General features: G+C 42.0%; 1 protein-coding gene across 3 annotated transcripts in view; it reads right to left on the reverse strand.

Annotated features, from left to right (window-relative positions):
* dock8 (dedicator of cytokinesis 8) overlaps positions 1-15408 on the reverse strand; it is an 87839-nt gene that overhangs the window by 67014 nt on the left and 5417 nt on the right. For 2 of the 3 annotated variants that reach the window (XM_052461793.1, XM_052461792.1), the window contains exon 2: positions 1606-1720. The exons of the other annotated variant lie outside the window; for it this stretch is intronic. In XM_052461793.1, coding sequence (XP_052317753.1) covers positions 1606-1720 — 115 coding nt within the window. The remainder of the gene's footprint in view (positions 1-1605; positions 1721-15408) is intronic. 3 annotated transcript variants of the gene reach the window in all.

Consider the following 15408-nt stretch of genomic DNA (forward strand, 5'->3'; position numbering starts at 1 on the left):
ATTTGAACACAGTTATACTACCCAACTCCGCAATGTGTCTTTTCAGCTTAATAAAGAACCAGTAACCTACTTCCCTAAGAGGAAACTACTACCCACAGGCTGTACCAAATACCCAGTCTAACAACACATCAGCTGCCTCTAAGCTCAACACTGGCTGCTTTACACGCACATTTTAAACATAAAAGTGTAGGTCTCGAGATGACCGTTAATAGAACTAGAACACAGGTACACTGAATTGAAGTAGACTTATCCTGCTAAATATTCAACATGTAAGAGGGAAGTTGACAAATTGGTGCATTCCAGGAAACAAGAACAGTTAACCACAAAGCTCTCACAAGACTCAGAGGGACCCTCAGACCAAATTCCAAAGTGAATCCTAGCCCCTACCACAAGGCATTGCAGTTGATGTGAAAGGAGTGGATAGGTATAAGCAACTTGGTGGAATTACTCCCAGCCTTTCAGAGGGCAAAGTGGAGCCATCAACATTTTGCTAATACCTATCCAATGTTTTTAGGTCTCTATGTGAAGTAGGTAAGGGAAGTGACTAGGAGTTGATTTGGTAAAAAAAAATCTGTGGTAACAACAAGCAAGGTAAAACACTTGACTACAGGAAGCATTGCTTGCTGTTTGGGGTTTTAGACTGGGTTTCTGTACAGCACTTTGAGATATCAGGTGATGTAGGAAGGGCTATATAAATAAATTTGATTTGATTTGACTACAGGAAGTGGCATCAACAAGGCCTCCATCAATCATCTCATGTTTCTAGAGACAGAACCACACCACACACACATGCAAGTGCACACGCTTACAAAAGTGGGACACGCACAGACAAGCGCAACACAAACACACACACTCACGTCATCCATCATTTTGGAAATGATTATTAACTAATAACAATGCGCATCATTATATGTCCTAAAAATAGAGAGATGAATCATAGCAATGATCATCATCATCCCACACATCTGCCTTCTGCTCCACTGAGCTCCTCCGCTGATGATGCACCATGGGAAAATATCAACATGCAGAGGATGTTATTAAAAACCACTCTCCTGCATTGCAAATCCACAGATATTACATATTTGCCAGTGTAAGCTGGATGGTAAGCAGGCCATCCCATATCTCTACAGTAGCCTGCGCCTTGACCCATTTCCCAAGCAGTTTGGACATTAATCATAATAATAACTAGGGGATGGGCCAACTCTCCCTCCTCTGGCCTAGTCAGCTGCCTAGCAGCAGACAGAGACATATCAGAGAGATGTTTTTTTTTATTTTTATTTAACCTTTATTTAACTAGGCAAGTCATGATATGAAGAGACTTACAGTAAACCCTGATGCCTTAAGCCTGTCAAATATAGAGAGGTATTAGTGCACTTAGTACGAGAGAGAGCGAGCAAGAGAGAGAGAGAAAATAAGTGAGGGGTCACAATGTCTGGTGGGACAAAATCCCTGTTTAGGATTACATTATTGGGCCTACAGCACAAAAATGCTGTCTGAGAGTCTCACTCAGAATCAGGGTAGCTAAATATTACACCGTGGTGCTATTTGCTGCTACCCATGAAAGGGCATAGTTGGTTGTAGTAGTCCTGTAGTAGCGGAACTCACCACGGTGAAGCACATGGAGGCAGATGCGTTGGAGCCATGATGACTGTGTTGCATGGAGACCTGAGGGGAGCCATACGTCCCACCAAAGTGTCTCCTGATCTCAGCAGACGAGTGTCTGAAACAGAGAGGAGAAACTCGTAAGAGATGTGGGGCCAAACAGATGATCAAAAAGGTCCCTGAGAGAAAGAATGGACAGGTATTGAAAAACGTATTAGAACAGAGGAGAGCAGGCAGAGATGTTTCACACTCACACCTTGATCTCATGAGCTTTTCGAGGGGCAGGTAAGGTTGGTCGCTGATTGAGTATTCACGAGAGTCATTCAGACTACTGAGGAATGTGTATGGAAAGGGGGGGGGGGGTCTGTTTGTCTCAGGGTGTTTGAGAAAGTACATGTAGATGCTCAGCTACTGTTTTTATAGACAAATTAATCCACCATATCATTGGACCCCTACCAAAAGGTCCACAATGCCATCTCCTTCTCTGCTGTAATAGAAAATACATGAATTGTCCCTCAGTAGCAAAAATGTGCTGCAGTCTGCCTATGTAAAGTGTGTAGGTGTGTATAGGCTACCGTGTACACGTGTGTGTTTGTGTTTACCCGTGCGTGTGTGTGCATGTGTGTGTGTGTGTGTGTGTGCGCAGCAGAGTATGTGTGCAGAGTCGAGAGGTTGGGAATCCCAGCCATCGTTCATGGAGCGGCGTGCACTCTATGTCCTTTCCAACCGCTCCACTACAAACCGCTCCATGATAATAAAACCTGCCGCTCCAAATTCGCTCCATTCATTAAAATCACAATTTAACCAACACCCATCTATTTTTTTGACTACCTGGAACTACCATTTGGTTTTGAAGTATTGAAATCAAACCTTATGATTTGACATTAAAAGTATTAGTGATGCTAGTCGGGAGGGCGGGTGCGGGCAGCGAACGGATGAAGAGCATGCATTTGGTTTTATTAGCGTTTAAGCGCAATTGGAGGCCACGGAAGGAGTGTGTATGGCATTGAAGCTCATTTGGAGGTTAGTTAACAGTGTCCAAAGAAGGGCCAGGTGTCATCTGCGTAGAGGTGGATCAGAAAATCACCCGCAGCAAGAGCAACAGTGTTGATATATACATAGAAAATAGTTGGCCCGAGAATTGGACCCTATAGTACCCCCATAGAGACTGCCAGAGGTCCGGACAACAGGCCCTCTGATTTGACACACTGAACTCGATCTGAAAAGTAGTTGGTGAACTAGGCGAGGCAGTCATTTGAGAAAGCAAGGCTGTTGAGTCTGCAAATAAATATACGGTGATTGACAGAGTCGAAAGCCTTGGCCAGGTCGATGAAGACGGCTGCAGAGTACTGTCTTTTATCGATGGCGGTTATGATATCGTTTAGTACCTTGAGCATGGCTGAGGTGCACCCGTGGCCAGCTCGGAAACCGGAATGCACAGAGGAGAAGGTACGGTGGGATTCGAAATGGTCAGTGATCGGTTTATTAACTTGGCATTTGAAGACTTTAGAAGGCAGGGCAGGATGGATATAGGTCTGTAACAATTTGGGTCTAGAGCGTCACCCCCTTTGAAGAGGGAGATGACCATGGCAGCTTTCCAATGTTTAGGGATCTTGGACGATACGAAAGAGCGGTTGAACAGACTGGTAATAGGGGTTACATCAATGGCGGCGGATAATTTTAGAAAGAGAGGGTCCAGATTGTCTAGCCCAGCTGATTTGTACGGGTCAAGATTTTGCAGCTCTTTCAGAACATCTGCTATCTGGATTTGGGTGAAGGAGAAGCTGGGGAGGTTGGCCGGGGTTGGGGTTGCCAGGAGGAAAGCATGGCCAGCCGTAGAGAAATGATTATTGAAATTCTCGATTATCGTGGATTTATCGGTGGTGACAGTGTTACCTAGCCTCAGTGCAGTGGGCAGCTGGGAGGAGGTGCTATTATTCTCCATTGACTTTACAGTGTCCCAAAAAATGTTGGAGTTAGAGCTACAGGATGCAAATTTATGTTTGAAAAAGCTAGCCTTGTTTTCCTGACTGACTGTATGTATTGGTTCCTGACTTCACTGAAAAGTTGCATATTGAAGTGTTTTAGGGAGCGTTTGACAGTGATGAGGGGTGGTCGTTTGACTGCGGACCCATAGCGGATAGAGGCAATGAGGCAGTGATCGCTGAGATTCGGATTGAAAACAGCACAGCAAAGGTGTATTTGGAGGGGAAGTTGGTCAGGATAATATCTATGAGGGTGCCCATGTTTACGGATTTAGGGTTGTACCTGGTGGGTTCCTTAATAATTTCTGTGAGATTGAGGGCATCTAGTTGTATTGATTGTAGGACTGCCGGGGTGTTAAGCATATCCCAGTTTAGGTCACCTAACAGAACAAAATCTGATAGATGGGGGGCAATCAATACACATATGGTGTCCAGAGCACAGCTGGGAGCTGAGGGGGGTCTATAACAGGCGGCAACAGTGAGAGACTTGTTTCTGGACAGATTCATTTTTAAAATTAGAAGCTTGACTGTTTGGGCATTGACCTGGACAGTATGACAGCCTGCAAAGTTCTATCTCTGCAGTAGATTGCAACTCCTCCCCCTTTGACAGTTCTATCTTGACGGAAAATGTTGTAGTTGGGTATGTAAATCTCTGAATTTTTGGTAGCCTTCCTACACCAGGATTCAGACACGGCAAGGACATCAGGGTTGGCAGAGTGTGCTAAAGCAGTGAGGTGTATGCACCAATTTGTAAGTCGCTCTGGATAAGAGCGTCTGCTAAATGACTTAAATGTAAATGTAAAACAAACTTAGGGAGGATGCTTCTGATGTTAACATGCATGAAACTAAGGCTTTTTCAGTTACAGAAGTCAACAAATGAGAGTGCCTGGGGACACGCAGGGCCTGGGTTAATCTCCACATCACCCGAGGAACAGAGGAGGAGTAGGATGAGGGTACAGCTAAAGGCTATCAAAACTGGTCGTCTAGTGCGTTGGGGACAGAGAATAAAAGGAGCAGATTTCTGGCCGTGGTAGAATAGATTCAGGGCATAATGTACAGACGGGTATGGTGGTGTCGTGTCTTTGGCAATGCCGGATTAAGTGATATGACATGCTATTCTATAAAATCATTTCTCTGTAATTAATATTACCCGATTAAGCTAATCAGGTAAACAAATAACTAGAAAGTCGGGGCACCGCAAAGAATGTTTATAGAGCTATTATCTTCGGAATAAACTCAAAGACCTGGTAATCTTTTACATCAATAGCAGTCAATATTTAATCGACACCTTTTTTACTCTCAACCAAGAATTTACCACTTTCAGATATCTTCACGAACCCTGGCTAACAAGTTGAATCAGCAATATAAAATGTGGTTTCATTATTTATTTACTAAATACCTAACTAATCACACAGGATTACATATACACAGAATAAATCATACATTGATGGACCTGGTGAACTGAGCCGATATAACGGCTGGTTACACAAAGAAAAGGGGGGGGGGGTTTAAGTGAAAGAGCGGGAAGACTGAGTAACAAAGGGAGAAGCTATGCTATCGTAAATACAATATCTTATGCATTCTAAATTACAGCCCATTTGGAAAAGGAGGATGCAATAAATATTTACTCTGAGCTGCGCTTCGGTAGATTGGTCGTCGATGGAAGGCCGGTTTGTCCAGCATGGATCTCTGGTGGTAGAATAAATACTTGATTGTACCGTTGTTGTGTGGTAGAACAAATACTCTGTCCGTCCTGTCCTAGCCCATGTCTACAGTTGCTTCGCTAACGCGACGGCTAGGAGGTATCACTTCTTTAGTGAATAAGAGTCCAAAGTATAGTGGAAATTCATCCTTCTGGTGTGTAGGTCGTCACCTTCACATTGAAATTTGATGCTAATTTCGTTAGAAAACCTAAGGTTGGCTTAGTTCTGTAGGTGGTCTTTGTCCTTTCAACATGGGGACCTCAAGTCCACACGTCCTTGGAAAAGCTTATCATCTGAGCCATTTTAACATAGGACTGTCGCCCTAAAGTATTCGGAACAGAGTACGAGACTGGAAGATCTGGGCAATAACTTAGGCAGATATTAACAACGCACACACACTCATGAAATATATCATTACATTTCCCCCAAATGAGCAGCGTTGTGGCACTAACTAACAGTTGTATGGGGGAGTTGTTTATATCTCTATCACTTTCTACGTGCCGAATAAAATGAAACAAACTGAAATGAAAGCATAAACAAAACAAAACGTAGTTACGCCACCTTAATCATCTAATTGGACTGTATTCTATATACGTCCATGGTCTTGGCAAAATGACCATATCATGGCATTGTCTAATGTCATATCTTGGGCTTTCCTAATTTGCGGAGTGTTGCTTAGGGTACTATCCGAAATTGATACCTACGTTATAAGTCTGCAGCTGTAAGGCACTAGTTTTGGGTAGTCAACAGGGATGACCTATGGACTTCTGGGAAGAAAGCTGGTGAGTACTGTAGCTGTAGAGTCAAAGGCCTAAAATAAATGTTCAACTTTACTAAGGCTGGTATTTTGCTCGGATCCTAGCATAAATCCTAATTGGATGATCCGTTGTGCACGTGAGCTTATGCTTACACAAGCGCACATGTCAAGGGAAGAAAACCAAGTATCCTAGCAGATTACAACTGGTTAGCCAGGGTTTGTGAAGATGACCAAGAATTTACCACTTTCAGATGAGACTTAACAAGGTGACGATTAAATATTGACTGCTATTGAAGCTACTACTAAATATGACAAGGTCTTTAAGAGTTTATTCGGAAGATAACCGCTCTGTAAACATTATTTTGTGGTGCCCTGACTCTCTAGTTAATCATCTACCTGATTAGCTTAATCAGGTAATATTAATTACAGAGAAATTGTCTTATAGAATAGCATGTCATATAACTTAATCCGGCATAGCCGAAGACACGACAGTGGGATGCGGGTACAGTGGAGGTAAACCCAGGCACAGAGTGATGCTAAGAGAGGTTGCATCTCTGGACAGGCTGGTTATGCTGGGTGAGGTCACCACATGTGTGGGAGGTGGGACAAAGGAGGTATCTGAGGCATGTTGAGTGGGACTAAGGGCTCCGCAGTAAACTAAGACAATAATAACTATCCTAAACAACAGTGTACAAGGCATATTGACATTTTAGAGAGACATAAAGCGAGGCATAAAGCAATCACAGGTGTTGATTGGGAGAGCTAGCTTAGACAACGGGTAAGACAACAACAGCTAAGACAACAACAACAGGTAAAATGGCAGAGAGGGTCGTTTAACTACACACAGGGCCTGAGTTGGGGCCGACAGATAAACACAAAATAAACTAAATGGAGTACCGTGATTAAGGAACAGTCCAGCAGGCATCAGCTATGTAGCCAAGTGATCATAGGGTCCAGTGAACAGCAATAGATGGAACAAGGAAGCCGCTGGGTAGTTGTTACTAAGCTAGCACGCGGGAGACACAGCGTTTAAAGTTAGCAGGCCGAGGTAAGTAGAAGCGTCTGCTCCGACGTCCGGCAAAGGCCGGTTGAGGGCACAGCGGATGGAGTTAAGTCGGCGGACCAGTAGTGGTGGTACAGGCGGGGCGCCGTGTCGACAAAGGGTCGAGACCAGATGGCGGAAGAGGTAATTGTAGTTGTAGTAATTTTGTTTGCTAGCCGGGAGATGCGCCTGGCTCGCGGCTAACTAGTGCTAGCTTCGGGGCAGGGGCATTAGCCACTATAGCCACTCGGTAGCAGCTAGCTAGCAGCGATGATCCAATGCAAAGGGCCAGAGCTTACGGCAAGGATCCGGTGGAGTGGTGGATTCTAGCCGTGTTGGGGTAGAGTCCGGGAGGCATCGGCTGAGTATCCGGGTGATCATAGAGTAGGCCGGGGGGTTGGCCTGGCTCAGGGCTAGCTTCGGGGCTGGGACACTCGGTGGCAGCTAGCCATCAGGAGTAATGGTCCAAGGTTTACGGCAGGAATCCGGCGTTGTAGTGAAGAAAGCAGTCCGATTCTGGCAAGTATTATCAAGCCTAATAAAAAAAAATGTCTGGTGTCTGTGCAGAAGGAAAGGCAGTGGCTAACAATGGCTAAATAGCTAGTAGCTAAAGGAGGTTCTGGCTATAAGGTCTAAAGAAATGGTGGATCCGTGTCACATTGGGCGAGGCGGGTTACCAGAAGGTATATTCAATTTAAAAATAGAAAAGAGATTAAATTTATTTTCAAAAATATTTATTTTAAAACACAAAAAATACAAAAGTGCACGACAAACCACGTCTGCACTGCTACGCCATCTTGGATCCGACAAAGCGCTCAGCATTTAAACAACATGTTGTTGTATTAAATCATTATAGTCTATACATTTTGCATATAGGCTGTGACTTAGAATAAAATGTAAATGAAATGACTTATTACTGCCTTTTAATGTATTTTTAGAATACATTTTTTGAAACAGTCGCTTGCTTCAGATGGTGCCTGGAGAGCAGGCTCAACATCCTATTGGCCCTTCTTGACAGGCTGGGCAGAGATGCAGAGGGTTTTTTCTTTCTCCTTTTCTATAGGTAGGCCTAAAGTTTTTTTGGGAAAAATAACCCAATCAAAACGGAAAGCTTCTTGAACATGGGAATATGTCAGACCTATTTGGGCAAAATCAATGATGGCCTTTTATTGTTCACAGCACAAACTGCACCGGTGTAATGCTGTTTAATCAGCTTCTTGATATGCCACACTGGTCAGGTGGATGGATTATCTTGACAAATGATAAATGCACACTAACAGGGATGTAAACAAATATGTGCACAACATTTTAGAGAAATAAGCTTTTTGTGCATATGGAACATTTCTGGGATCTTTTATTCCATCTTATGAAACATGGGACCAACACTTTATATGTTGAGCTTCTATTTTTGTTCAGTATACTTTCATCACTCCAGTATCCCTGCACATTGTATATATGGTATTGGAACTGACCCTGTATATAGTATGCTTGCTTACTTACTTACCTACCTATTGTGTTCTTCATTTTTCTTCTTATATCTCCTGTTTTCTTTTCTAGTAATACATTGTTATTGATTATTGCATTGTTGGGTTTTGAGTTTGCAAGAAAGGCATTTCACTGTACTTGTGCATGTGACATTAAAACTTGGAGTTGGGAATCTTTGAGAAGCACTGCCAAATGGGTCAGTGGCCCTGACTCTCCCCCAGTCCCCATGCTGTTCATGTGCTACTGCTCTGTGTTCATTAACTCACTGTGGTCATTGTTTAGGATAGCTCTGATCTGCAACTAAACGATCACCTCCGCCCCTTCCCCAACCAACAGAATTATGTGGGCATCTCAACCCTCGGACTATCATGTGTTGCTAGCCAACAGAAACTTTGAGGCGGTAGTTTTACGTCAGTCTAGCACAGTTTATAGTTAACCTCCCATACCATTTTGTCAACTTTCCTCTTGTGGCTTAAGTGTGAATTTGGACAAAATGTGATATGTTTCCCACATTTTATGGTGTATGTGGCTATGGGCTGTGGCTCTAACTTGTTGGACTTTGCTTTGTGTTCATTTGCATGCTACTCTCCTCCCAACTGCCTGCATCCCGCCCAGGTCATGACCTTCAGAGCCATGTGGTTGCAGTTCCTCCTAACAGGCTCAGTGACCCCATGGAATGAGACTGGGCAGTATGTGAGTGAGTGAGTGAGTGAGTGAGTGAGTGAGTGAGTGAGTGAGTGAGTGAGTGAGTGAGTGAGTGAGTGAGTGAGTGAGTGAGTGAGTGAGTGAGTGAGAGTGAGAGTGAGAGTGAGTGTGAGTGTGAGAGTGAGAGAGAGAGCATGCGAGAAAGCAAGAGAGCGAGCTCCTGTTAAAAAAGGGATCGTTCACTCAAATTAGAAAACTGATATTAAGGTAAACTATGCAGGAGGAGGCATGGCATAAAACACTGATAACACCACTGCAGTTCGCCCAGAGAGTTGCGTATACTGAAGAGTACAAGGGCCATTCTAAGACTACCTCTGGTATTCGCCGCACCTTTATGAACGTCTAAGGAATGTGAGTCTGAACTGGATGTTCCATGGGTTGGTCGAATATATGTACAAGACCCAACTGTAAACATACAACTTGGAGTGAAGACGCTACGGCTGGAATCAAAATAAGCCATGATTGCAATGCTTGTACAGTATATGTTGTACAGTATCCAATCAACTCATCATGCGTACATACTGTATCTTCTACTGTAGTTTTGTACAATTACTGCTAAGGTTAAATAAAACCTAACATTTAGTAGCAGGAGTGGAAAACAAAAACACAGCTCATTTCCTTTCTTCCAGTGTAATCTTTAAACCCTACTGGTTGTTTGCCAGCTCTAACATGACAGGACAAGGTTGTCTGTTATTAACCAATAGTTAGCGGCCGCAAGTAGCAGACTTTAAAATGGCCCACGACAAGGTTTATGAAATGATGTGACCCGCGATTCCACGATAGAAATATAAAATGTCACTCTGCTAATATGAGTCATACCATTTGAACGGTTTGGGCTTTTGAACAGTCTGCATTGTAAAGGCCCAACCATCATGACAGAGAAAAATGAAGTGAAGAGAACAATCAGCAACAAGTGCTTCTTTTGTCTTCACAGTAAAAACAATGTTCTTGGCCCTTTGCCTTCGTCATTTTGTTATAGATTAGAAAAGGAGTATTTTAGATGATTCAAAATGGCATCTAAGGTTAATAGACCAATCACAATTAGAATACAACACAAAACAAAACATGACGTGATTGGTATATTAGTTGCAAAAATCTGACCAATAGTTGCACATTTTGTAATACATAAATGCTTCCTTCATTTATTGTATTGTAAAACCCAGAGACAGCCTAAAGCCTCGTACACAAATGGACGAAATTCCGTTGGTCATAATGTCCTTTTCACGCAGTCTTACTGGTGAAAGTGTTTGTTACGCAAGACAGAGGAGAGCCTGTCTCTGGTCAGAGATCGCATTTATTTTGAGAAATAGCTAAATATCACCTTTTCATTCAAGACAGGAGAAACATTTTTATTTTAGTTTCTTGCAAGTCAATCTAGCTTACACAGAGCCGCTAACGTTAACTAGCTAGCTAGCTAGGTTGAAGTAACTGTAGCTCCTACACCTAATAATTATCAACAAAATGTAAACATATCATTACCATCACAAGACACTTTCCAGAATTAAAACGGGAGGCTACAGTCATATAATATAATTGGCGTAACAGCCTATGTTGAATTATTCCACATTACTATTAAAATACTCATTAACAGGATTGGTTAAATGTTTGCTCGATGAAAGCGTCTGCTAAATGGCATATATTATATTGTTTATAAGTTGCTAGCTATCCTATAAAGCCATCGCCAAAAACCAGAATTATTTTCATCTTGTTCTGTGGTTAGGTTCTATTGACAGAATCTGACCAGACTGAAGACAACGCAGAGTTTAGAAAAATTGAAAGATTTTATTTAAAGACTTTATTTAACTAGGTTAAGAACAGTTAAGAACAAATTCTTATTTACAATGACTGCCTACACGCAAGTAGGCGGCATATGTTTCGCAACGGAGCCATGGACGCAAGGGGGCGTTGCGATGCCACTCCGTTGTGGACATCCCCATTGAAATGAATGACTACTACTACTACAGCTACTCTTCCTGGGGTCCAGCAGAATTAAGGCAATTTATACAATTTTAAAACATTATAATACATTCACAGATTTCACAACACACTGTGTGCCCTCAGGCCCCTACTCCACCACTAACACATATCAACAGTACTAAATCCATGTGCATTCAACATGTCAATAACGAACAAGTCAATCTCTCCTCCATTTTCTGCCAGGAGAGATTGACATGCATATTATTAATATTAGCTCTCTATGTACATCCAAGGACCAGCCATGCAGCCCAGTTCTGAGCTAATTGCAATTTTCTTAAGTATTTTTTTGTGGCGCCTGACCACACGACTGAACAGTAGTCCAGGTGCGACAAATCTAGGGCCTGTAGGACCTGACTTGTTGGTAGTGTTGTTAAGAAGGCAGAGCATCATTTATTATAGACATACTTCTCCCCATCTTAGCTACTACTGCATCAATATGTTTTGACCATGACAGTTTACAATCTAGTGTTACTCCAAGCAGTTTAGTCATCTCAACTTGCTCAATTCCCACTTGATTTATTACAAGATTTAGTTGAGGTTGAGGGTTTAGTGAGTGTTTTGTTCCAAATACAATACTTTTAGATTTAGAAATATTTAGGGCTAACTTATTCCCTGCCACCCACTCTGAAACTAAGTGCAGCTCTTGAGTTTTGCAGTCGCTGTAATAGCTGACGTGTATAGCGTTGAGTATTCCACATACATAGAAACTCTGGCTTTACTCAAAGTCAGTGGCATGTCGTTAGTAAAAATTGAAAAAAAGAATGGGGTCTAAACAGCTACCCTGGGGAATTCCAGATTCTAACTGGATTATATTTGATAGGCTTCCATTAAAGAACATCCTCTGTTCTGTTAGACAAGTAACTCATTATCCACATTATAGCAGGGGGTGTAAAGCCATAACACATACGTTTTTCCAGCAGCAGACTATGATCAATAATTACAAAATCTGCACTGAAGTCTAACAAGACATCGACCAATCATTTTATCATCAATTTCTCTCAGCCAATCATCAGTCATTTGTGTAAGTGCTGTGCTTGTTGAGTGTCCTTCCCTATAAGAATGCTGAAATTCTGTTGTCAATATGTTTACTGTTAAATAGCATTGTATCTGATCAAACACAATCTGTTCCAGAAGTTTACTAAGGGTTTGTAACAGGCTGACTGGTTGGCTATTTGAGCCAGTAAAGGGGGCTTTACTATTCTTGGGTAGCGGAATGACTTTAGCTTCCCTCCAGGCTTGAGGGCACAGGCTCTCTAGTAGGCTTAAATTGAATATGTGGCAAATAGGAGTGTCAATATCATCTTCTATTATCCTCAGAAATTTTCCATCTAGATTGTCAGACCCTGGTGGCTTGTCATTGTTGATAAACAACAATAATTTGTTCTCCTCTTCCACAGTGACTTTACGGAATTCAAAAGTACAATTCTTGTCTTTCATAATTTGGTCCGATATACTTGGATGTGTAGTGTCAGCGTTTGTTGCTGGCATGTCATCCCTAAGTTTGCTTATCTTGCCAATTAAAAAGTCATTAAAGTAGTTTGCAATATCAGTGGGCTTTGTGAGGAATGAGCCATCTGATTCAATAAATGAAGGGGCCATCTGATTCAATAAATGAAGGGGCCATCTGATTCAATAAATGAAGGGGCCCTCTGATTCAATAAATGAAGGGGCCATCTGATTCAATAAATGAAGGGGCCATCTGATTCAATAAATGAAGGGGCCCTCTGATTCAATAAATGAAGGAGCCATCTGATTCAATAAATGAAGGAGCCATCTGAATCAATAAATGAAGGAGCCATCTGAATCAATAAATGAAGGAGCCATCTGCATCAATAAATGAAGGAGCCATCTGAATCAATAAATGAAGGAGCCATCTGAATCAATAAATGAAGGAGCCATCTGAATCAATAAATGAAGGAGCCATCTGAATCAATAAATGAAGGAGCCATCTGATTCAATAAATGAAGGAGCCATCTGATTCAATAAATGAAGGAGCCATCTGATTCAATAAATGAAGGAGCCATCTGATTCAATAAATGAAGGAGCCATCTGATTCAATAAATGAAGGAGCCATCTGATTCAATAAATGAAGGAGCCATCTGATTCAATAAATGAAGGAGCCATCTGATTCAATAAATGAAGGAGCCATCTGATTCAATAAATGAAGGAGCCATCTGATTCAATAAATGAAGGAGTCGAGTTGGCTTTTTTTCCCCCAAAATGTAATTTAAGGTGCCCCAAAGCTTTTTTACCATCACTCTTTATATAATTTATCATCTTTGTTTCATAGTGTAGTTTAGTCACATGATTTCTTAATTGGCAGTACGTTTGCCAATCAGTTGGGCTGCCAGACTTATTTGCCATACATTTTGCCTAATCCCTCTCAACTGTACAATTTTTAAATTCCTCATCAATCCAAGGGGATTTAACAGTGTTTAGACTGAGGCTATAGTGTTTGTTTACATATACTTTGTTGGGGTACGATAGTCGAACTAAGCTCATGAGACATAAGTTATATTCTTCAAGAATCAATGGGTTACATATCATTAATTTATTAGTTTAAAAAAATGGATGTAACAACTGCAGATTGGCCCTTTAAGGCACTGTGTGGTAGGCTGTTGATGTTCTCCCAAAATGGTAGGACTTCCCTTTCTATTTGCTGACAGGAGGAATTGTAACCAAGTCAACAACAACAGTATTTAAAGGTGTTGAAACAGCTAGCCTAACACCTTATTACACCATAACATATTATTAAAAGTGAAGATCAGACACCCAGAAAGTGAGTCAATGTTGGCGACATCTTTGGAAAACCGCAATGGACTCAACCACCTATGATGTCCTTTCCACAATAGTCAACTCAGCAACAGTCAAATATAGCGTCTTGTCTTGCTTCATAGAACCCAAATAACAATTTACAGTGCAAGTGTATTTACCCTGTTAACTCCATAGCTCCCCAGTGGACAGGACTGATATCATGCTGTTGTGATTTCAACTAAGTGTTCCAGAGAATAACAGATTTTCCCAGACAAACTATTGTACCGAGTTACATTTACTTTTTCTTTGGGGAGTCAGTAAATGTTAACGATGTGGGGGGTTTTTGGTTTCGGATTATCAAGGCACAGGGCAATGTTTCTTAAACTTCCACAAGGCAAATCATTTCTCCAAAACTAAATATAAGTGTTGGTACTGTACTAGTTGGCAGGAGTCTTTACATCAACATTATTGTGTTTTTTAAAGTACTTTCTCTGGTAGATAGATTAAAAATATATATACAGTGTGCTTTAATTTCAACAAAAAAATGTGACTCTTAGGTTTCAGTTGACAACAGAATTGACATGCTCTTATGAACTTCCGATGTTGGTGCTCATGAGTCCTTTCACATGGAAATGCCCTGAGGGTAAGTTCTGCTGACAGGAAAAAGCTCAGTCTTTTTTTTTGCCAGGCTGCATACTATGTGGCAGGCCGGCACTTGTGTGTAGTGCCTTTGAGCATTTCTGGATCATTCTGTAGCATTCCTCACTGTAGGCTATTATCACTCACAGCTATGCTCACGCTGTCAGGCTCAGGGGCATCAGATAGCTAAACCTTTAATTCAGCCAACGGGCCCGGTCATGATCAATGTTACAACCACCCACACGCTGGTATTACCATTGAGTCATTATTTTGGAGCTGGGTGATCCTTTGGGTGCATCTCAATAATAGTCTGAAGTACCTTCCTCTCCTCGACTTCTCTACTTCATTTGCACTAATCTGAAAACATGGGCATGGAGGAAACTATATAGATACCTGATGCATTGCCCACCAGGAAGTGTCTTTCAACCATCCAGTTCCTTAAAAAGTCAGTTCAGGTGAAAGAGAGCAGATGGGAAACTACTTCAGACTATTGAGATGTCCCCTTTGTGTCCCACATACTGTAGCTTCCAGCTGCAGACTAAATGGGTTCCAGTCAGTCCTATCAGTGGCATCAGAGCTCAGCTTCCTGTCCAGAAGAGGGTTGGGAGGGGGGGATAAGACAGAAACAAACACATCAAATAGCTGGCAAGATAGTTTTCCCATGATGCCCCAAGGAGAGAGAGTGGAGGATGGAATCTGCCCTGAGCGTGTAGAGGGTCCAGACCCAGCATTTAGGAGGGCCTCAAATCAACACTGGTC

Source organism: Oncorhynchus keta, chromosome 14, assembly GCF_023373465.1.
Source record: "Oncorhynchus keta strain PuntledgeMale-10-30-2019 chromosome 14, Oket_V2, whole genome shotgun sequence".
Taxonomy (NCBI): Eukaryota; Metazoa; Chordata; class Actinopteri; order Salmoniformes; family Salmonidae; genus Oncorhynchus; species Oncorhynchus keta.